Source organism: Lutjanus erythropterus, chromosome 13 (genome assembly GCF_056507025.1).
Source record: "Lutjanus erythropterus isolate fLutEry1 chromosome 13, fLutEry1.hap2, whole genome shotgun sequence".
Lineage (NCBI taxonomy): Eukaryota > Metazoa > Chordata > Actinopteri > Lutjaniformes > Lutjanidae > Lutjanus > Lutjanus erythropterus.
Window position 1 is genome coordinate 12,809,796 of NC_139329.1, and position 23,494 is coordinate 12,833,289.

At 40.1% G+C, this 23,494-nt stretch overlaps 2 protein-coding genes across 3 annotated transcripts; both read left to right on the forward strand.

The window, feature by feature from the left end:
• The first annotated feature begins 432 nt into the window (after positions 1-432).
• Positions 433-11,297, forward strand: panx2 (pannexin 2). 2 transcript variants are annotated; one of them, XM_084734330.1, is made up of 6 exons: positions 433-507; positions 3,218-3,889; positions 6,420-7,525; positions 8,425-8,560; positions 9,373-9,558; positions 10,015-11,297. In XM_084734330.1, exons 2-6 carry the CDS (start codon positions 3,661-3,663, stop codon positions 10,332-10,334), a joined length of 1,977 nt encoding a protein of 658 aa, XP_084590456.1. In that variant the 5' UTR covers positions 433-507; positions 3,218-3,660; the 3' UTR covers positions 10,335-11,297. The 2 variants fall into 2 exon arrangements, with proteins under 2 accessions (XP_084590456.1, XP_084590457.1); XM_084734331.1 differs by lacking the exon at positions 433-507 and having other exon boundaries at positions 3,667-3,889.
• Positions 11,298-15,427: 4,130 nt separating this feature from the next.
• Positions 15,428-23,435, forward strand: trabd (TraB domain containing). Its single transcript, XM_084733879.1, has 10 exons — positions 15,428-15,504; positions 15,921-15,963; positions 16,298-16,364; positions 17,909-18,075; positions 18,452-18,592; positions 19,293-19,403; positions 19,514-19,653; positions 20,869-21,041; positions 22,131-22,227; positions 22,322-23,435. The coding sequence occupies exons 2-10, from the start codon at positions 15,940-15,942 to the stop codon at positions 22,491-22,493; spliced, it is 1,092 nt and encodes a 363-aa protein (XP_084590005.1). The 5' UTR covers positions 15,428-15,504; positions 15,921-15,939; the 3' UTR covers positions 22,494-23,435.
• Positions 23,436-23,494: the final 59 nt, after the last annotated feature.

The window sequence follows — 23,494 nt, forward strand, 5'->3', positions numbered from 1 at the left end:
AGACTGATCGAACAGAGGGTTTGAATCGTGGTAACCGGTTTGCGGTCATTAGCCAAGTCTTAGTCATAAATAGACAATTCCTTAGTGCTCTCAAACAAAGAATATTTATTGTATTTTAATTTCACAACATTCATATGGAAATCTTTTATGTTCCAGTGGCAGATCTCTATAAAGAATTAGTGAGATATCGATTTCTGCAACATAAATTCATTTTGAGCATCTCTGCTTACACAACACCTGTTCTCAGACGCATCTCTGCGTCCATTCGTTGAACGGCGGGGCTGAAATCGAGGTGATGTGATGAACTGGAGAATCTTAATGCGTTATCTCACCATCCCTTGTTTCTGAGGAGGAGGCAGGGCAGGGAGGGGAAAGGAGAGGGGCTGGATTGGGAGGGGAGCTGGGGGGGAAAAGGCGGAACAAACCGGTGTGCTCGGATACATGCTGTAGCTGCTCGCCCGCACTGCAGATTAACTCTTACCGTGCCGGGAGATGCAGCGAGACATGGTGAGTGGATTTTTTTTGTTGTTGTTGTTATTTTGTTCCCCCCGGTGCATGCACATGGCTCGGGACTGTGGTGTTTTCCAGTGTGGACAGGTAGGCAGCTGATGCAGGTATTGAGCATCATAGAGACTCTCCTCACTCACATAGACACACACACACACAGAGAGAGAGACAGAGAGCAGCACACACACTCACATCGCTACAGTTGATGTTTAGCAGCTCGTCTCTCAGGCTCGCCGTTCGGGAGCTATCCGCTGCTTCAGGTGCTGAAACGGCTCGTCATCCGCGGGCAGCTGCAGCTCACTGCAATGCAATGTCTCTGGTGGAAGTGGGGTTTGTGTCCCGGACTCACAGACCTGTTAGGAGAGGCGTCCTAGCTCAATGTAAGCTAACTAGGACATGATGATCTCCTCACCCTGATGAAATGTTCCTGCAGTGTTCCCATAGGGACTTAATGATGAGTCAAAAGTGAGAAAACAGTGCTTTTTTTAAAATTTCGCTCTCAGTATAAAATTGTATTCTTTTACATGCTTCTAAAATGTATGATTAGTCTGCTGTAGTTATCTGGTCAGATGTCTGAAAACAAGTGTCAGATCTATAAAAGTTCTCCCCTCTTCAGCCATCATCTAATTCATAATGAATGAATGACTGGGGATCCTCTCCTTCAGCACTTTTGGAGCTTAGCTCTGTCTCTTTGTAGCCGGCTGCACTGGTCACAGCCAAGCGGGATACTGTAGTAGCCAAAGAATGTGGGATTTCCCTCTCTAAACACTGGTAGCATCGCCCAACTGAAGGGCATTATCTGTTGGTCTGGAGCAGTGCCAGTGGCTCACAGACAGCAGTGCAGGCTCTAAAAATGTGACGCTGCCCCTTTAAATTTGAATTATGCAAAGTTTATTTCCCCTCTTACTTGAGACAGTGTTTGAAGATGTGGATAAAGTTGCCCTGATTGTCACCGGGCAAAATCTGTACCATATGATACTGTGTTATCCGACGATAACATATGCAACCTTGAATAATGTTCTCTGATAATATTTCAAAGAAATCCTCTCCTTCTGATCTTCCTCACCATGTGGGTGAGGGAGAGAAAGCTGACCAGAGTACGCTAATTGTCCACCGCAGTCTCAAGGTTCCACTCCCTAAGATATTAAGTATACTTTCCCGGCCTTGGACCAGAAGACTCTGCTTTTAAGGGTTTCATAGATGAGCTGTGTGTTTGCATAATGAGAGGGAAGTGAGAGGAGGCAGGGGGAGAGAGGTTGAGGGAGAGGGTGAGGATTATTGATGGGAAGGGGTGATGTATTCACACTCCTCTCGAAGGACGTTCACATAACCTTCAAATGAAATGAACATGCAGCAGGTGCCGATTCAGCGCTACACAATTACTGTACATACAGATGTATACGTGCACTCTCACTGACATACTCAAACACTCACATGCACATACACACACACACACACACACACACACACACACACACGCACTTGACAAGGCATCCCGCTGACAAGTGTCTTGGTTCACCTGACATCCCATTGTGAACATGCTGTTCCACAGAGATAATGACCACCAGGAGTCCAGAAAGGGGAGCAGAGTCAGTGTTCATAAAGATAAGGTTGTTAATTTCTGAAGACAAAGAGAGCGGTTGTCAAAATCACTTAATAAATTTTGCTTTTAATCAACTTTATTTTAGCACACTCCCCGGAGAATACACGTGCCCTTTAGTGTCCTTGCTCGATCAAAGGCAAACACACCCCTTAGAGGTAACCACATTCACACACTCCACTGGTCACAGAGTGGGCATTAGTCGTCCTCAGACACATGACTGCATTATAGAGGACGATGGATGGGAACAGAGAGTTTTCCTGAGGAAGGTGTGAGACCATACAAATTCACACTACAGCTCGTTCGAAAGATGGTTGCACTAACCTTTCTGCCAGGAAGGGCTTCATAACATGGGGTCAATTTAAACCTAAACCATGATCTTTTCCTAAACCTAAGCAAGTAGTTTTGGTGCCTAAAGCAAACAAAGCATTTTTGGTATTTAAGCCTATGCTAGAGCATGTGTTGTCTAAGCCTACTCAAGTGTTTTTGGTGCCTAAACCTAACTAAGTAATTTTGGTGTCTTAACCTAACGAAGTAGTTCCTGTGCTTAAACCCAACCAAATTAATTTGTTGTCTAAACCTGTCCAAGTACTTTTGGTGCCTCAACCTAAGACATTTTGGTGTCTAAACCTAACCAAGTAGTTTTGGTACTTAAACCTAAGTAAGTACATTTGTTCCCTAAACATAACCAAACTATTTTTGTGCAAACTGTGACAAACTAATTCAAAAAATAATAAGTCAACAGTAAACATCACATCGGAGTCTCCTGGATTGAAAGCTAACCCAGGAGTTAAGGGTTAAGCCCTATGCTTAACCCATTCATCCACTATAACCTGCTCCTGACGTGGACTTTGTCGTTCCTTATACTATGTCACTTGACTTCTTTAAGCCTTTCTGCCAGGAAGCCATTTCTGATAGATAGCTTTCTGGGCTTTCTGACAGAAATATTTCTTTCAGAAAGGAGTTCTCTTACAGAGAAGCCTGAAGCCTAAGTTCTTCCATGTGCATTAGTTATCATACATGTGTTCCAAGAAATGACATCTTATACCTTCCTGTACTTTTATAAAAATGCACTTACTGTACCACTTTAATTGGTCATCTGTCTTTCAGGAAATGATTGGTCAGATCTTCTCCTGACCGAAGCTCACGTGATAACTCCTCAGCCAGCTGTCACCCTCCCCAGGGATCGCAAGAACGCCTCCTAAACTCAGCTCATTCTTCAACCTGCCACATGGAGTGTGTGGACTGAGGCCAGGCATTTAGAGATGGGCCATAACATACGGATCCACACACAAGAGCCAGAGTGAGCGGTGTACCTCTGAACATTATGTCTGTTCCTATAAAAGAGAAGAGCCGTGGCAAACTGTAGGAAACTCAAAGCTCTGAAGACCACACAGTATGACCCGCTTCTTTCCCATGTATGGTGACAGGGGCTGAAGTTGGCCACACACTGCATGTGTGTGTGTTGAGGAGTATCTAACTACAGTGGGGAGTGTCTGGTCCCCCCTCCAGCCCAGAAGGAGGTTGTAGTGTGTGCACCCTTTGTATTCCGGATGCAGAACATCCTCGATCAAAACTTAGACATGGCCACAGCTCTACTCGCCGGCGAGAAGCTGAAGGAGCTGATCCTGCCGGGCTCCTCTCAGGATGAAAAGGGTGGGGCACTGGCCAGTCTCATGGTGCAGCTCAAACTGGAGCTGCCCTTTGATCGTGTTGTTACTATAGGGACAGTCATCATCCCCATCCTGCTGGTCACCCTCGTCTTTACAAGAAACTTTGCAGGTGAGACTTCTGCCACTAGAGGGGTTCCTTGGCAAAATAAACTGCCAAATCTCAACACTCTGACTCTTTGACCAGGTCCAGTTTGTGACAGAACCAAGCAATGCTCTAAAAGATTCACTTTGTTTCTCTGAAAGCAACAAAAAAGTCACATATACACCCCACAGCAATGTGATAAAAGTCTAGGGAGTTGATCCAAATGAGTTATACCCAGTATATTTGAGTTAGGCATGCAGTGCTTTTAAGTGTTCTGTGAGATTAGGCGAGGTAGCAAAGAAAAACATTGCCAAGTGCATAGGAGGAGTACACAGAAGGGCAGACAAAGGATTAGAATGGCTAAAAAGATTCCTGAGGCGATGGATTACAGGGGGAAGGAAGAGAAAGGTGTTGGTTAGAAGGAAAAGAGTGGAAGCGATGGATGAGAGAGATGTTAGTTCATTGCTGAGTCAGAATCTCTGCATAGCGGCATTAACCATCTGGGACTGAGTGTTTAACTTTAGCAGCAGAAATATGTGGGTGTTTAGACAAGTTCTTCAGTATTCCCCCACTGAGGTGTTTCATAATGATATTTTGAGCATTGCTAACCAATTTTTCCATGACTCATTACATCCTGCCCTCTGTGACTGTAACAAAGTAAAGTCATTGCACATATTGTCTTGATTAACAATTACATGAAAGAATACATGCTGACTTTAAAAGATGTTTTCAAATAGTTTTTAATAAACATGATTTGGAAGTTTATTTAAAGGTCCTGTATGTAACTTTTATTGGGTTCTATTGGCTTGATATAGTATAAACAGAATGTACAAAAATATTCATGATTTACATAAGGTGTACAACCCCCCAGAAATAAGAATCACTGTTTTTTATTACTTTGGAATGACCACTTTTTTTCTATCTACAGAGGGCACAGGTCCTCTTCCATGGAGGATGCCATGTTGCACCACCATGTTTCACTTGCTCAAGGTTTTCCTACATGCTGGGAAGAGGAGGGTGAGTCGAGGTGTTTGTATTCTGCAAGCTCACGGCTAGATGACCTAAATTCTACATGCTGGTCCTTCAAAGGATGGTAAGAGATGCAGATTGCAAACACATCTTCTCACTCGCCCTTTCCAAGTGTGTAGGAGAACCTACAATGGCCGTAAAACTCGAACACCCCATGAACACCCGTGTCTAGAACCAGTGTTTCATTTCATGTGTCAGTGATTCATTCTGGGCGACTGTAGAAAATGGCAGTGCAACATGGCGGACTCCGTGGATGAGGATCCACCCTGTCTGTAGATATAAATGGCGCTTATACTGTATGTCAGGTTACAAAACACAGCAATTCTTATTTTCATGTAATTATACTTTAATTTAATGAATACATACTTATGAATAATACATCCCATTTCTGCCATATTCTGCCACTCAGTCTCTGTAAATCTTACATAGTGGACCTTTATTTAGAAATCATTTGTAATACCAGATGTCACTGCACTTAGTTCCAAAGATTAAATGTGGACTGCATCCTAGAACCACTTATGTTTCTATTTAATGGACACAGAACTGATAGAGAACAACTTTGACAGGGAGGAGTGTTCTCACTTCCTCTATCTGAGCCAGAGAGACATTTCAAAAAGCCTGTGAGTATTATCAGAGACACACAGTGCTGTGTGCTGAACAGATGAATGATTCTAAAAGATTCTCAGATATACAGTACAAGAAAGAATGAAGCAGTGGACAGATTGATGCAAGATATTTCCTAAAGTTGCATTTACTGCAATAAATATGAGAGGACAACAAATCACCAGTTTTACCATATTTTTTAAGCACTGTTAGAAGAAGTGAAATGAAGGTGAGCATTAACGTTATTACCTAGACTGTTCGTTTTCAACCTCTGTTGCACTATGCAGAGCTGCTGAATGGTTAAATTCTGACTCACAACACTCTATGCAGTTGAGCGTGTGTGTATTTTTACAGTACAATGGATGATTACAACAGGTATGTTTACTTTTCCCACTTTCAAATGAATGGTTTAGATAAAATTGTTAAACTGGGGATCTCTTCTAAACCTGCCTGTTTGTCTGACCCTGCACCTGGTTAGTTGTGTCATACAGAGTTTTCACATTGTCACATCGTGCCAATAAAATCTGAGAGTAAAAGGTTATAGCTGATAGGAGTGATGAATGAAATTGTGAAAGTAGTACCCAGGATGTGTAGCATTCTTCTGTCAGTGAATATACTTTTATATAATTAGAAATAATATAATAATATATAATAATAATATGGGAGGAGGCCCCAGGGAAGACCCAGGACACGCTGGAGGGACTACGTCACTCGGCTGGCCTGGGAACGCCTTGGGATCCTCCCGGAAGACCTGGAGGAAATGTCCAGGGAGAGGGAAGTCTGGGCATCCCTGCTTAGACTGCTGTCCCCGTAACCCGGCCCCGGATGAGCGGAAGAAAATAGATGATAATAACAATATAATATATATTCATCCAACTTGTCAAAGTAATGTTTGGCTGCTTCTGTCTTTTTGTGCTTTCCACAGAGGAGTCCATATACTGTTACACACCACACAACTTCACCAGAGACCAGGCACTGTATGCAAGAGGCTACTGCTGGACAGAGCTGCGGGATGCTGTACCTGGTGTCGAGTCTCACCTTTGGCCTTCGCTATTTGAACACAAGTTCTTGCCCTACGCCCTGCTGGCATTTGCTGGAATCATGTACATCCCTGCTTTGGGCTGGGAGTTCCTCGCCTCCACACGGCTCACTTCAGAGCTCAATTTCCTGCTTCAAGAGATTGATAACTGCTATCATCGAGCCGCTGAGGGCCGAGCCCCAAAGATCGAGAAGCAGATCCAGTCCAAAGGACCTGGCATAACAGAGCGGGAGAGGAGGGAGATCATAGAGAACGCAGAAAAGGAGAAAAGCCCTGAGCAGAACCTGTTTGAGAAATATTTGGAGAGACGAGGCCAAAGTAACTTTCTAGCTAAGCTTTACCTGGCACGCCACCTGGCTATTATCTGCCTCAGCTCAATCCCCATTTCTTACCTGAGCGCTTACTATGCCCGCCAGAGGCAAAATGAGTTCACGTGTGCGCTGGGTGAGCCCCCGGACATCAGCAGCTATGCAGAGCTGAAGCTCAAGGTCAACTGTAAGCTGCCTGCTGTGCAGCTGCAGCGCATCATGGCAGCAGTGGATATTGCCCTGCTCTGCACCATGAACCTCATCATCCTGGTTAATCTGCTGCACTTGTTTGTGGTGCGGAAGTCCAACTTTGTATTTGACAAACTGCATAAAGTTGGTATTAAAACACGGCGGCGCTGGCAGAAGTCTCAGTTCTGCGATATCAACATCCTGGCCATGTTCTGCAATGAGAACAGGGATCACATCAAGTCACTCAACAGGTTGGACTTCATCACCAATGAGAGTGACCTCATGTATGACAATGTGGTCAGGCAGCTACTGGCTGCGCTTGCGCAGTCCAACCATGATGCTACACCCACTGTGAGGGACTCTGGGATACAAACAATTGATCCCAATATGGATCTTGGAGTGGGAGAGATGGGTGGGGAGCCACTGGTCATCAAACGACCCCGCAAGAAGATTAAATGGATCCCAAGTTCAAATCCTCTTCCTCAGCCATTCAAGGTAAGGCAGCTGCCTGAGAACTATTGCAATTCATCAACATTCATTCAGCAACAATGACAGCTGAAAGAAACCTGCTGTCCTCTAGAGCAGTGGTTCTCAACCTTTTCAAGTTGCAATCCCCCAAAATGATCTGGTTGGTGTTTGTAGCCCCCACAAAAAATCCATACTGCAGAAAGTCAACAGGGACCCGGGGAGCTCGGTCACTACTGAAAACGATGGTGCCTCAAGTTTCTCAATTGAAGGTGGACTTTCAGGTGACCCATCTTGAGACACAATCTTCTCCTGTTGGCCTGAGTCTTGAGCTGGAATACTGTAGTAGTCATTTTATGTGACAGCTAGCACAACTGGATATGGCTTCTTGTTTAAGCACCATAATATGGCACAAAAGCATGAAAATGAAAAAGATTTTTTGTTTGTCTGTCAAAACTTTCAAAAAACCCTACCCAAAATTTATTTGAAGGTAAATTACATCACTGGTACAGTTGATGTAATATAAAAAACTCTTTCCCAATCTAAAATATGGCCCTTATTTCCCAACATGATTGCTAGACTGACTCTACAACCTGGAGGTTATCTTGCAACCCCTTGGGGGTCCCAATTCCCAAGTTGAGAACCACAGCTCTGGATACAGAATAATACTTAGTACAAGATCTCATTCACTGAAGCACAGCAGTTCATATCAACATGGGCTGTATGTCTGTTCAAAATGTCTCCAACTGAGTCATATCAGCTCTTTATAAGAGGCTCTTACTGTTAAAAGGCACAGGAAGTGGTCCTCATTTAGTACTTCCAAAATATGAAATGCTTCAGCGCTGTTGTAGTCATTGCCCGTGCCTACCTTAACTGTAGTATAAGCTTTGATTTCATCACCTGTTTTGTGTATTCTGTCCTTTGTAAAGGAACCCCTCACGCTGACACGTCTGGAAAATAACACCAAGCCTGAAAAACCCAAACCGGTTAGACGAAAGACTGTGGCGGACAGCTTCATCGCACCACTTCTGGATAGCAAGGGCACACAACATCCCTCAACAAAAGGTCTGTGGTACAATGAATAGTAAGTCTGTGGCATTTTCATTTAAGACTGTGCTAATAAATATTATATATTCTTATATGAACACTGGATCAAATGACTATATCCACTGTAAACACCAATTTCTTCACTAAAAGTTTATTGTAATCGGCCTGCACTCAAAACTTTTAATGCACACAGTAAATAATTCTGAGCCAACTGAAAAATGCAAGATAACTAAATTGAGGTTGAATAATTAGTCTATTGAGTTTTGTAAAACCAACTGAGTTAACTGAACTCGAGATTCTTCAGTCACAACATTACAAACAAATTTGATCTTAGTTCAGAATCAAATAACTATAAAGAGATTGCTTTTAGTGATGAACCCAAATATCTTAGCATCTTTCTGCTAATTTTTGTGACTCACTTTCACAACTGTTTTCAGGGAAAATGCTCTGATAAAACCACTTAACACTATTTGACCACTACAAAACAAGCTAGTGAACATAGTGGAACATTTAGCTGGCGAAGAGCCAAATATTTTTCTCAAGAGTTGTTGGAGACCAAAACAGAGATAACACAAGAGTGAACAGACACACATCTCCAAATGAATGCTAATGTTGCTGTGTGTCTGCTAAATAAGTGACTGCTAACATGTTCACTATATCAACATTTTACAGTGATAATTTATAAATGCTGTATTTACAGCTTGTTTCATGGGTCCTGGCATTGACAACCAGTTAAGGCAGGTTTAAGCATATTTTGGATTGATGGCCTGTCTTTGTTTGTTGTAATGATCCACCTTCGTTTAATTCAGACTTTTTGTTTCCAACCACAGATCTAAGTGGGATAGAGAAAAAGCACACTCGCAACTTCTCTCTGGACGTCCACCCATACATGCTGACCATTCGTAAGCCCAAGGTGGAGGCCACAACCACAGAACCTCTACCCTCAGAGCACAACATGGATACAGTCTACCTTGAAGGAACGCACACTATTGTTCATGTGTCTGGTGCAATTACAGGTAAGCCTGATGTCTCCTTTGCTCTTGCTCTTTCTGGTTCATCTGGGTCAAAATATTCAAGAAATCTTCCAGTTTTAGCTAACAAGTAAATGCAACACCCCATCCAACCATGCTGTACCTTGCATATGCCTGAAACCACATCTGTCCATGTTGTAATATCTGGTAAATTACGCTTGTTTTATAAGTATTGTTAATGCTGTCTTCCATGGTGGCCAATCAGTAGCAGGCAAAAACTGAGCACACTCCAACTGAAATGAATAATTTCACTCTGTTTTGGGAATAAAACCCAATAAAACAGTGTGTTAGCTTCCAGTTACAGCTGAATGTCAGCTCCAGCTTGTTAGGCTACACCATGACAGAGTCTCCCTGTGCAATTATCGCTGACCTTTAAAAGAGTATGTTGTTTTCCGAAAGGGACACAGTGCCTGTACTAACTTTTCCTTCTTGTCTCATCAGAAACTAAGGTATGCTCTCCAGAATCGACCAACACTGCCTTTTCTACAGTGACCCTGCCCACCACTACCTATGTTAATGGCGTGAGCCCCAACCCTCCATCCAGCGAGGACGCCCTCAGTCCCAAGTCCTCTCCTCCTCGGAGGGAGCCCCTCGCCCAGACGGAGAACCCAGAGTGTCAGCCGCCACCCCTGACCAGAGCCCCAACGCACCAGCTGTTGAGCATACGTCACACTCTCTTTGAGGAGGACGAGGATGAAGAAAACCGTAGAGACAGGCTGGCAGAGAGACCTGGGGAGCTCATCGCCGCTGGGGAATGTTGAAGAAGGAGAAGAAGAGGATTTCTCTCCCTGACACTACACTCACATGACCACCATGTCAATCACCTCCTATCAACAGCCACCTCTACTCTTTAAATAAACTCACACACTCCTGTGATGGGTGGATTGGGCCAAAATCTAAGAAAATGGCTATAGAAGTCAGAAAAACAAAATGACTTGTAGGTAGGAAAATGATCAGAGAGGATAAGACAAAAGTCTGTTTATTTGATCATGTTGACCAGAGTATTATGTTGGAAATGATGTCACATTCATGTCTCAGGATGACTGTGTATGGCTAAACACCCTCCAATGAAACCAGCAGTGATATAATTCAACAGGGTGCTACAGTGCAGGGTCAAACAGCTATATTGAAAGAGGCCTAATGAAAGGACGAACAGCAATGAGAGACGAGTGAGCTTTCTAAAAAAAAAAACAAAAAAAATGACACACACCTTAGAGATGCATCTTTGCCAGGAGGACTGTTTTATGGCTTCAAACAAAATGTATTTTAAACACACATGATAACGCTTAGTCCCTTTATCCCAATAGCCAAGTAGAAAGGTAGCTCACGCAATACAGTTGTTGAGATCTGCACAATTAATATGCAAAAGATCACAATATATTTGTGGCAATAATGTATGCGCTTACGGCACCATATTTCACAGGACGCTATACATGTATAGACACTGTGTATGACTCAGTGTTCGTGGGGTGTTTAAAATATGACACACGTTTCATGGCTTTATCATTGCTGCTTCACCACTAATTAGGAATGTGTATCAGATCTTGATTATATTTGCACGTCATTAATTAGGTAAATTGGCACATTAGGCCTATATAAAGGACAAAAGAACACTTTGCACATCTATTTGATGAGACAGGTGCAAATGAGAGGGACGAATGGACCAAAAAGTCACAAAAGAACTCCTGCACAAACTTGCAATATAACATTTATTTGCAATGTTTTGGTAGTAAACCTTCATCAGGCAAACAGTTTGTGACAATGATAAAGCTGTCTTACACAGTGGGTGGTTATTAGTCTGCAACCAATCACATTCCACACATGCAATAAAGGACATTATTAACAATTAGCTATTAAACACACTACAATATCTGAAACAGAGCTAGAAAAATAAAGCACTCTGTATAATAACAATCAGAAATGTATTCTTAGTACCTGAATTCTTTAACTGTGAAGCCACACTCTTGTAATACATGCAGAATGTGGTTTGATATTGTCTTGCTGAAATAAGCAGGGATGTCCCTAAAAAAGATGTTGTCTGGATGGCACCATATGTTGCTCCAAAACCTGTATGTGCCTTTCAGTATTGATGGGGCCTCATCCTCATGCAGTTTTCCACAAAGTGGTGAACCTCACCTCATCCATGCCTGTGAACAACTGAGCCCTTTGAGGATGCCCCTTTATTACCCAATTATGATACTGTCACCTGTTACCAACTAACCTGTTTACCTATGAAACGTTCCAAACAGGTGTTTTTTGAGTATTTCACATTTCCCCCAGTTTGATCGCCACTATCCCAACTTCTTTAAAGGCATCAAGTTCAGAATGAGCACATATTTACCAAAAAAAAAAAAAAAACAATAGTTAGTAAGGTTTGTCTTTGTACTATATGCAATTGAATACTGAATAAGTCAAAATGGGTTTTTATATAAACGTTTTATACAACGTCCCAATTTTTTGGGAATTGGGGTTGTACTTAAAGGTTAAACTGCATTCTCAGATTAGAAAAAATACATTCCCAAATAGTTCAGGTTGCATGTGTTAATCAATCTGTAGGGAAATCAACCTGTACATACTAAGTGAAGGAGAGCATCAACTACAAATAAATAGAACCCTGTATAGTAAATACAACAAGACAAAGAATGCATCATTTTAAACATATGGTAAAATATCAATAATCAATTGTCCCTCTACCCTATCAAGACGGCAAACATTAAATTAAGTAGATACCTATAAATAAATCCTGCAGGCACCAAGAATTGATAGGCTAACAGTAAAAAAAATGCACATATTCAACAGGTTTCAACATTTGTGGATGAACCTAACATAGCATCTACAAAAAAGTCAATGTTAATCAATTGATTGACTGATTATTGATATTGACTTTTTAATATAAATATGGAATTGTTATTATGCAGACTGCAAAATTTTTCTGGCTCTGTTTTGAAGATTATAGTGCACTTAATGACAAATTGTTGATAATGTTTTTTTTTTTCAGGGAGATGCTATTTGCTCCCAGGTTGGAATAGCCAATGAGGCTATTTACACTCACATGGCAGAGACAAACCATAGTTTTAACCAAGTACTTTTGTTGGCTGAATATAACCAATCTGTGAGTGAAAAATAATGGTAAAATTGGAAATTCAAATTACTGTCAAATTTCTACCAGGATGGGACTCAAACTTGTCCGACAAAAAAAAGTTTTGCACTTAATCCATTTATGCACCACAGCCTCTTACAGTTTATTTGTTGCTCCTTATAGCAAAATAAGGGGGTTGGGTGTAAATAGCTGACTGGCTGCCATGTGCCAATTTGTATCCAGCTACGATTTGACGCGTCACTCAGCCCATGAGGAATGTGATTGGTTGCAAACTAACAATCACTCCCTATTTAAGATGGCTCAAGTGCCAAAACATTGCAAATAAATTGCAATCAAGTGTGTGGGAGTTTTTTTGCAATAATATATAAAGGGGCGGCAAAAGAACAGACTCTGTGAGGTGACGTGTAACTACAATATTGCTCTGATTGTGAAAAAGGTACCAGATATCTATGAGATCTAGTAAAAAACAAGTAAGTGATGTGGGTGTTTTCTCCCTGAAGACTTTATTAACAGCTCCAGTATGATGAATGGAGTTGGATTCACTGGTAACGTATGTGACTTTCGTGTTCTGCCGGCTTCTTGTGGGAGTGCTGTGACGTGAAGTGAATGCAGTGATGAGTAGATGTTAAATCGTTCCTCTCTGGAGGGTTTATTACACGGCGATGACTAAGCTTTGGTTTGTCATCTGCTGTCTCCGACACAATCTAAATTTCTTTCAGTAGTTCTGCCCTGTCTCACATTGTGCTAACATCAGCCACGAAGGAATGAGTAGTTAGAATAGTTGGTCTGTTATTTGTAGTAAAAACAAGCATATAAGGGGTATGTTAGCACTTTTCACAGGGGATGGGTGAATGGAAAAGGGGAATGGGTGCCTATACCACAATCTCTCCATATACATCTCTTGCAGCTGCATACATGATTACAGGAACTTCAATAAAGGAACTGTCTGCACAATATGACATCTACTGTAGAAGACATTAGTGCTGTTTCCAGGGGATTACCTACAGTTTGGGTAGACCTATGCATACTCATCTTTTCTTCTGGGGCATTCAGTAAACACACACTTCAAGACTTCCAGTTAACTTTTGTTGTGGCACAGGTTGGCTCAAAATCCCCATGTTAGACTACACAAGCACACTAAATGCATCCAAAAGCACTTTAAGACTTGTAGCACGAGTGTGTGTGAGAGCATGTTATATGTTGTAACACAGCTCTGCTTCTAACTGATTGTCTGTGTAGATTTTCACATTGAGACAGTCTCGCGGAGGTAACTCTCTCACAGTGTAGTGAAAAGGTGGAGAAAAGACGACTTTGGTTGTACTGTGTGAAATGTTATAATGACAACAAATTAAAAACATTTTCATTATAAAAACAAATGTGCACATCCCAAACAAAGTTATTATAGATGTGTATTTTCAATGTTTTTTATTTCTTTTTTATTTCCAAAAACTTTACTTTCAGTTTCCAGAGTGGGTTTCAGTTTTGTTTTTATGGTATAAAAATTTTAGTTTAGTTTTTCTTAGTTTCAGTAGGAAGTTTATTATAATATGGGGGGTATTTGTCATGGGTCAAGTTATTTCTGTTACAATACAAACACAAAACTTGTGAAGGCAGTTGACTCACAGACATCACAGTCTCAGTTAACATATGCACCAAAGTCTCCTCATGCTTGTTGTGTTGACAAATTTGACCAAATTCATAAAGACATTTCCTGTATATTTTTATTTTACTTTAGTTAGTTTTGTAAGTAAGGGAGACTAGGGACTTTTACATTTTCCTTCATAATTCACAGCCCACTTAAAATGCAGTAGTCAGCTTTTTATATAAGAAACATATATATGTGCCTTACAATTTATATGTAAGACTTTATTATTACATTTAATGCAAGAAGTCAGTGTTACAATTGCATTACCTCCTTGGTAACAATGGTTAGGGGACAATTGTAACATTGAAATAAGAAGTCATATTAACCTATTTCAAATAAAACACATTTCAAAGTAATCACATTACTGCTGTAGTATATTTAAAAATGCTACTTAAGATTTTTTGTGTATTATTAAAAATGTTTTAGATGTCAAGCATCACATGCATTTAAAGTAAAAGTATTCATTCTATATTTTTGTAGAGGATTAGGCAACGATATTTTTATTATTTGAATTGAGTTCAAATTAATTTAAGACCTCTAACTTGGTGAAATATGTTCATGTTCTAACAGAGAAGTATGTCAACACAGACAACCCAGACGTTTACATTGGGCCATGTGGCTTGGGGACAATTAAAATACTGTTTGAATTGCCCACAGATCTTGCAGCCACGATAAATCCTGTATGCTATCTAGCAACATCTATATCAGCATAGTTTGTTCAGGTTTCTCTTTAACCAATAAAATGATATAAGTTCAAATTAAGGGTCAGCTAAACTTTAGACGAAAAATATTGTACACCTAAAAAATAATTTATATACCTAAAAATCTATTTTTTGTTGAAATCTTCTCCTGAGGAGTAATAATCCTGCACCTGTTTCACAAGCAGATCGAGCATCCTACTAAGCCTGTGTCCACTAAGTGGCATCCAGTCTCCCTTAAACAATATCCTGAAATTTCAATAGGTTTCAGTTTTTTTAATCTAAAGTCTAATTTTTATTTCAGTCAACTGAAATGTTTCCTCACACCTAGTTTTAGTTTTTAATTTAGTTTTTGATAACTGTAATAGCCTTAGTCCCCAACGATCAATGACTACATGTACCAGAATGCATTGCGGCTGTCAGTTCCAGCCGAGCACGGTACTGCTGTACTGGAGAAGAGCACACTGACATACGGGCTGGCTTGCTTGGTAAGTTGTCCATATTTGTTTTTAGACAACTATTGTCTATACTAGCAGATATGTTGTACTTGATAATGGCAGCATTTGTTGTAAAATTAACCCGTTTCTACGTGTTTCATTTGGCAAAATTCTCACCGGACTTGCTAGCCTACATTAGCTTGAGTTAGCTGTTAACATCATCCGGTAGCTATCGTAGCCAAACCGATGAGCCCTCACTTAGTAAGCGCTCAATGTTAAGCACTTCCGTACGTGGAAGTAACGTTAGCTAGTTTGTACAGCTAGTTAACTGCCTCCAACAAGTCACTTCTTCTTTAACCGTGCAATCAGCACTTAACTAAAGCAACGTCAGCAGTCAGTACCGCTGTGCTGTCGCTAGCTGTCAGTGAACGTCTCACAGATCTGTCTCATTTTGCCCTCCGTCACAGAGCTCTCTGTGCTTCAGACATGGATCAAGACAACAACTCAGAGGTTTGTACCTGTTAACTAAATGCTCATGTTTCTGTGTGATAAACGAGATGTTTTTTTAACTGACTTTTTGACAGATGTTCTGCTCACACTGGTAAGAAGGGACACTTGAGTGTTTTTGAATGATGTAGTCTACTTAAAAGAGATGTTATTCTTTTGCTAACTTCTTGAAGTTGTTTTAAAACCATTGCAATTTTGATTTGCCCTGAGTGGTTACCCAATTGTGTGCTCATATTTCTCAAACGGACTAGACTGGAATAATCACTTAATCTTGTGGTGATCTGTAGACATGCCTTCTGTCTTAAGCTATTGTTTGCTGTTTTGATGTTTGGTTCAGGATGAGCCAGTTGGCCCCTCAGAGGATCCTTCAGAAGAGGAACTGCCTTGTCTACCTCCAGGCCTCTGTAAGAGTTTTTTTCTTTATAAATACAGTAAGCTGTATTTCACACAGCCTTTTCATTGTAATTTCTCATTTAAAATAGTAAATCTGCATGGCAGAGTATGATAATGAAAATCTTACAAACTTTATGCTCTTTGTACAAGACAGGGATTTGCCTCTTATGATGTAGGGCTACTCCCTAGAGCAGTAACAAAGTATTGCCACATAATTACACACCATACCTCAAAGGGTAACTTAAGTATGGTTCAACCTGTACCTCTTTTTCTGTCTTAGTGAGTAATGCGGAAAACTGGTCCACTGTTATGAGAGTTGACTGCATCCATCAGCTGGCCAAACAGGTCCTTCTAGACAATTTTGCACCATCAAAGTGCATTCACTAAAAGTGCTTGTTTTGCCCCTGACAAGCTCAGATTGTTATTTGAAGTGTCTGATAGCATCATAGAAAGGATCAATACAGAGATTAACTTTTTTTGTCAAGTGTAATATACATTTTGCTTTAACATAAATAGTTGTTTTATTGCTGTCGCCAAACTAACCAGACTCCACTTGCAAATTCAGTAATTTTAACACTATGTTCAATCAGACTTGACAGAAACTAAATAAACTCAGCAAAACCTACTTTGTTAGTCTTTCAACTTTTCCAACAAGTACAAACTCTAGTTTGGGACATCAGAGAAACAGTGGGGAGAAACAGCAGTTACAGTCAGATGTTTTTTTGGTGAGGTTTTGTTCTCATTTATGTTGAGTTGAAATTTGTTTTTAAAATAACTGTTTATGTAAATGGAGTCTGGGTTTAGCGAGAGATAAAACTGCTGTTTTGCCTAAAGAAAATGTGTCTTACTCTTTTCTCTCTGTTCTGATCCTTTTCATAATGCTGTCACACACTTAGAATAATAATATGAGCATGTTGGTGGCAAAACAAGCAAGAGATTACATTCAGTAGTACAGGTTCACCTTTGCTGGCTGCAGGGATTTCTCTCAATACTGTAACAAAATTATTGTCCCTATGAGTTACTTAGACACAAAAAATGGGAAAATAGGATTAAGACAGAAAAATATTTAAGTTACCCTTTAAGAATGTTTTTTTCCTAGTACAATTGCATGTGCTAATGGTTTGTTACTGTCCTCACTAATAGCTGCTTGCTTTTTTTTTTGCAAATTTTTTAAACATACAAGCTAAAAAATGTCTCTACAATGCTTTTTTCTGGTGTGCATGTAATCCAAAGACTTGTCTGTATTTTACTAAACAGCTGTACCGTTTCTTGCCTCCATCATGAGTAGAGATGCTGCTTGTGCTTATAACTATAGCTATTGCATCTAAAAGAAATATAAAACTATAGAAAACTGCTGGAAAATTAAAATAATCCATCCTTTAATATATCATAGTAGATAAAGTAATATAATATAATAAATATTGAAACCGATGCGCACACTGTAGCTCCCCAAAGTACAATTTATTGGCACATCCACGATTGACGTTTCGAGCTACTGTTCTTCTTCAGACAACAGACATTATAGTTTTCCTCTGTCTCTGGTCTTCCTTCCCAGCTGATGGTGAAGCAATGGAGTTGCTTTGGCAGTTACGAGCCCAGCGCCGTCAGTCGTCCCCTGATCTCCCAGAGACAGTGACTCGTCTTACTGCCCCTGATGGCAGCCTCCTATATCTGGTGGGCACTGCCCACTTCAGTGACAGCAGCAAAAAGGATGTGGCCACGGTGAGCCAATGAGAATTTACAACATGATTTGTACAGTATGATTTGTACAGTACACTATGTCACTTACACCCTTTTAAAAATGTGATATGCTGTGAATTGCCAGTAAAATAATGGAGTAATTCAGTGAATGTGGAGAAATGCTGTAGAGTAGCACCCTGAAGTGATGATTAGTTCTACTGTAATTAGGTTGCCATTCTTCTTTTGCCAAGTGTAATCTTGTCTTGTTTTTTCCCACATTGGTTTGTTTTTGTCCCAACTTCCTCCCTCACTGCTCATTTGCCTGTTACCTCTTTGTTACCCTCTAATGCTCTCTCATTCTCCATCTGTCTCTTATCTTACATACTCACTGCTCTCTCTCTCTCTCTTCCTCACACAGACAATCCGCGCTGTGCAGCCTGACGTGGTGGTGGTGGAGCTGTGCCAGTACAGGGTGTCTATGTTGAAGATGGACGAGAATACACTGCTGAGGGAGGCCAAAGACATCAACCTGGATAAGGTTCAGCAGGCCATCAAACAGGTCAGGCTTTTGTAAAGATAGGAATTAACAACAGTATTAGTGTGAAAACAGCAAGAAAAAGGAAGGGGGGAATAGAGGAAAGGAGAAAGGGTAACAGTTAAACAAGGACAGTGAGAGTACTGTGTATTCTCAGTAATGCAGTAAATGTGTTTTGGGATTTGAAACAGCTCTGGTCCTATGATGGGGAGAAACAGTGAAAGGGGTTACAGCATGCACTCATTGTTAATGGAGAAATAAATATCTCCTATGTTTGATGGATAAACAGGATTAAATTTCAGTAAAGAGCTTTTAGTCTGTTCTGCACTTGTATGTTTTCTCATCTTGGTTTTCCAAAGCTATGTTCTTGTAATTGCATAAAACTAAAGAATGTGTATTACTTTATACCTTTATTCATGCCTTTATTTTATTTTTTCCATCACACTTCCATTTTGCACACTCATTCTCAAGCAGAAAAATTAAAATAGCAAAAAACAGAACTAGCCTACTGGTAGATAAACAATTGTTATCTATGTGTTATTTATGAAATGACCCAAAATGAACACTATTCTATAATTTTAAGTGTTTGATTAGCCTACTATCAGCAAATCATTTGAACAGCATTTGTGTAGGACTGATTCTTTACTAAGCTTTTTGATGGCTGTATTTAAAAACTCAAATTGTGTTTTTATAAATGCTTTTTTCTGCCCTCTGTGTTTGTCAGAATGGGCTGATGTCGGGCCTGATGCAGATTCTCCTGCTCAAAGTTTCAGCTCACATCACAGAGCAGCTTGGCATGGCTCCTGGAGGAGAGTTTAGGGAGGCCTTCAAGGAGGTAAAACACACACCAAAAATTTCACAGAGTTGGTAGTTTCATATTTTTCTGTTACTTCTTCTTCTTCTGTTTTTTTTTTTTAATTCTTGAAGTTTTTTCTGTCCTAACAGGCTGGAAGGGTGCCGTTCTGTAAATTTCACCTTGGCGACAGGCCGATCCCTGTTACATTTAAGAGGGCCATTGCTGCTCTCAGTCTGTGGCAGAAAGCCCGCCTGGCATGGGGGCTTTGCTTTCTGTCAGACCCTATCAGGTATTAGCTCACCTAAGTCACTTTTTGTCATACCGCACAGTGTGGCAAGACTGTCTCTCTCAATATCTACCATTAGACACTGCTGTTTAGGAGACAAAACATCTGCACTTGATTCTGAAATTTAGATGTCTCAAAGTGACACCTGAACTGTATGTCCTGATATTGCACTTAACATATCTAAAAATGTGGATATTGCTAAATTTTGGGGGAAAACTGTTTTTAAAAAGGGAGGTTGTTCAAAGAATCTCATTCAGCCAGAAGTGTTTTTGGCAGAACAAGTTACTGTGCCCATCACATGGATTACAATTAAATGGATTCAGATCATTCTATGTCATGATAATCTTGTCAGATGTATTTATTTTGTAGAAGCGGTGAACAAAAGGTTTTTAAAAGGGAGCTTAAGTATAAACGCTAGAAATGACAGAATTGCGAAATTTGGGGAAATTGTGGTATTAGTAGCACACATATAGCTTACAGCAGTTTCTGACTGGGGAGAAAACACAGCTACAGTATACTGTATGTGTGAAAATGATGGCTATCTGTGTGTGTGTACTGTTCAGAATGAGAATGTGCGCCCACACATATTTTCCAGAGTACATACAACTCTGCCAGTTATTTTAACTGCCCGTGTCTATGAGATCTGACTGGAAGGTTTCTGTATGAAGTGGCTGTGTGTCCATCTTACAACTAAGATAGAGCCTCAAAATCGCTGTTAAACTTCAAAGTATGTTTTGAAAGCTGATTTTCCAGGTCATTCCCACAACCTGTAAAAGTCTTTCCAAGCTCACTACTCATGACAGCTGTGTGTGATTCAGGGACTGCAGCCTCTGAATTTTGTATTTCTAGACTGAAAACACAAATGATTGATGATATTTTGCCCAAATCTGTTTGTATTGCACTGAAGGGCAGTAATAATTACTAATTTTAAGTCCCAAAACAATAAATATTTAAAGTAAATTATTGTGTACATCCTATGTAACTGACTTTGAATAGACAATGCCCTTAAAATTTTTCAAAAACATAAATTCAAACTCTAACATGCAGACTTTATCTGCCCCAACTCATTTAAACGGTTTCTTCCTCTTTCTTTATCATAGACAGCATAATAATAACCAAAATACTATGTGAACAGAAAAACAAAAAAGTCTCTTTCTCATGACCACGAGCAACTGTGTTGACCTGTGCACTGTGTGTGTATGTGTGTGTGTGTTTTAGTAAAGAGGACGTAGAGAAGTGCAAACAGAAGGACCTGCTGGAGCAGACCATGTCAGAGATGATCGGCGAGTTTCCTGCTTTGCATCAGACCATCGTGGCTGAAAGAGACATCTACCTCACGCACACGCTCCGTCAGGCCACGCGCTGTGTGGAGGCCCCCCCTAATGCCCAGAGTATGTATTACAGTGTTGGTAATCACATCACCTTTATATGTAAAATTTCAACAGCCTATTCCTATTCTTTCTTGCTTGACATGTATGTACATGATATGTATGTATGTACATATGTGTGTGTGTGTGAATATACATATATACACACACATATTTGTGTATATATGGGTTGATGTATGCATATACTGTATTTTCATTTTTTTTTTACGTTTACATTGAGAATTGAATGTAAAAATGGTTTGGATTTTTATTTTACTTTTTAAATTTATCTTCAGAATTTCACATCCTGTATTTAAAACACTTTAGACATGTCAGGCCTCTGTCTATATTTATCATCAAATTTGTTACTGAATACCATTAATGACAGCATGATTTGAATGCCATAGACACTGTTAATGGAAATGCTTAGTCATGCTGTATATAAAAGGGACATTTCACAACTGTATGTCATAGAAATAATGGGGCATTTCTGTCCCTGGTTTTATCAGCTTAAATGCAAACTTTATCATAGTGAAGCAACATGAATTCATGCCCTTTAAATCATAGTCCTTCACTGCATTTTGTTATGAATAATTTATGTATTATCTAAAAGAAGAAGACATTCAGTGCTTGTTTGCAGTTCATACTGAAATCTATCCTCAGTGTACTGGGTGATTTAATCCATTTAATACATTTGCTGCTTCCAATAATAAAATGAATTTATGTCTAGAAAAGAAACATTTTCACATGTTTTACTCACTAAACAGAAAATTACATCTGAACACCTTTGAATTCAAGTTTCTCTTTCACTAATCTTACACAAGCTTTAATTATCTCGTTGACTCCAGAAAACACACTTAAAAATAAAAGTCAACAAAACCATGTCATGGAGTCATCACTCATACAGACTATTAAATTAGTAAAATAAAATGACAGAAAACATCCAAAGGAAAAAAACAACAACCAGTGATGGACTCAGCTAATTGCCCATAGCCGTTATATTTGTCCAATCACCCAACCCTTATATTTATAGTTATAGAAATATATAGAATATGTGGTTATTGAAGTGTAAATTCTTTATCTAACAGAATATTTTATACTGTTTTTTTGTAGAAGTGCCTGCGGTGGTTGTGGGAGTTGTAGGGATGGGCCATGTTCCTGGCATTGAAAGAAACTGGGAGAAGCAGCTCAACATCAGTGAAATCATGAGGTAAGTTTGTCTTGCTTTGATCGGAGTCATTACAGAGTAATAGAAACATACTGTAACTCACAGCTGCTTCATGTGTCGTCTGTCTCTTCCTCAGTGTTGCACCTCCCTCACGTTTTGGCTGGGTCTTGTGCACGGTCATAAAGGGTGTCATGATGGGAATGCTCGGATACGCCTGCTACCGTGCTGGAGGAAGTTTAGGCAGAGCCATGCTGTCTTTACCTGCGGTCCAATCTTTGCTGGAGACTCTGCGGCCGACCCCTGCTTGACCCCACTGATCTTCTCTAAGCCATCAGTGACATGACCGTTGATCTATTTAAACAATGCATCTATCACCAATGGCCTTAAAACAGGAGGCGAGGCTGGAGGAAGGGTTTCACCAGCCCATACTATGAACTAACAAGGGGGTTTTAAGAGCCTCCTACCTCGTATTGATGTCCCTGTAGACGCAGCAGGGCCGTACTGCCAAAGAAACCATGACAGTACCCTTCGTTTTCTTTCATATTTTGTGCAAATCCTGCATTTTGTAAAGTTTACAAATGCCAATAATTCCTTTCCAATAGATTTACATGTCCCCCCACCATTCCTTTAAATGACGTACAGAGATTTTAAGTATCATCGGAATCATCTCCAGTCACCTGCCCTGACATGACTGAGCCATTTTCCGAGAGGCACACTTTTGCAGCGCTGTCTCCTTGTTCCTTCCTCCTTTTCTGGTGCCAACCAGCATTTTTGGTAAATGGCCCATTTCAAGTCCAGCACTTTATAAGAGACTGATAAAGTCTTGTTCTGTACATTCACATTATGGGAAGGGACTTAAAGCAAAACATCAAGTCAGTCATAACTATAATAAACAAATGACAAAATTATGATCCATGAACTATACAACGCCGATTGCAAAAGCACTGGAACGCTGTGTAAAACATGAATAAAAGAGAATGCAATCATTTGCAAATGAGCTCTGTTTACCAACAACAGTTTTACAAAGTGTTCCTTGCCCATCTTTGCTTGTGAACAACTCAACCTTTCGAGGATGCCCCTTTCATACCCAATCATGATACTGTCGCCTGTTACCAATTACAACTTTCCCAGTGATTTGTTGATCCTGTCCCAATTGTTGTTTTGAATCATGTTGCTGGCATCAAATTCAGAATGAGTGAATATTTACAAAATCAGTGAAGTTGATGAAGTAAAACTGGTTGTGTCCCGAATTCCGTATTTTGGGCTTTGACACTTAAGCAGTAGTTAACAGTGAATATTCGAAGTTTTG

Excerpts from the sequence above, each read along its gene's own strand:
- panx2 (XM_084734330.1), top strand. The coding sequence starts at position 3,661 with ATGCAGAACATCCTCGATCAAAACTTAGACATGGCCACAGCTCTACTC. Across the intron at positions 3,890-6,419 it reads CTTTACAAGAAACTTTGCAG|AGGAGTCCATATACTGTTAC; the intron begins GTGAGACTTCTG and ends TGCTTTCCACAG. Across the intron at positions 7,526-8,424 it reads CTCTTCCTCAGCCATTCAAG|GAACCCCTCACGCTGACACG; the intron begins GTAAGGCAGCTG and ends TCCTTTGTAAAG.
- trabd (XM_084733879.1), top strand. The coding sequence starts at position 15,940 with ATGGATCAAGACAACAACTCAGAG. Across the intron at positions 15,964-16,297 it reads ATCAAGACAACAACTCAGAG|GATGAGCCAGTTGGCCCCTC; the intron begins GTTTGTACCTGT and ends TGTTTGGTTCAG. Across the intron at positions 21,042-22,130 it reads GGCCCCCCCTAATGCCCAGA|AAGTGCCTGCGGTGGTTGTG; the intron begins GTATGTATTACA and ends GTTTTTTTGTAG.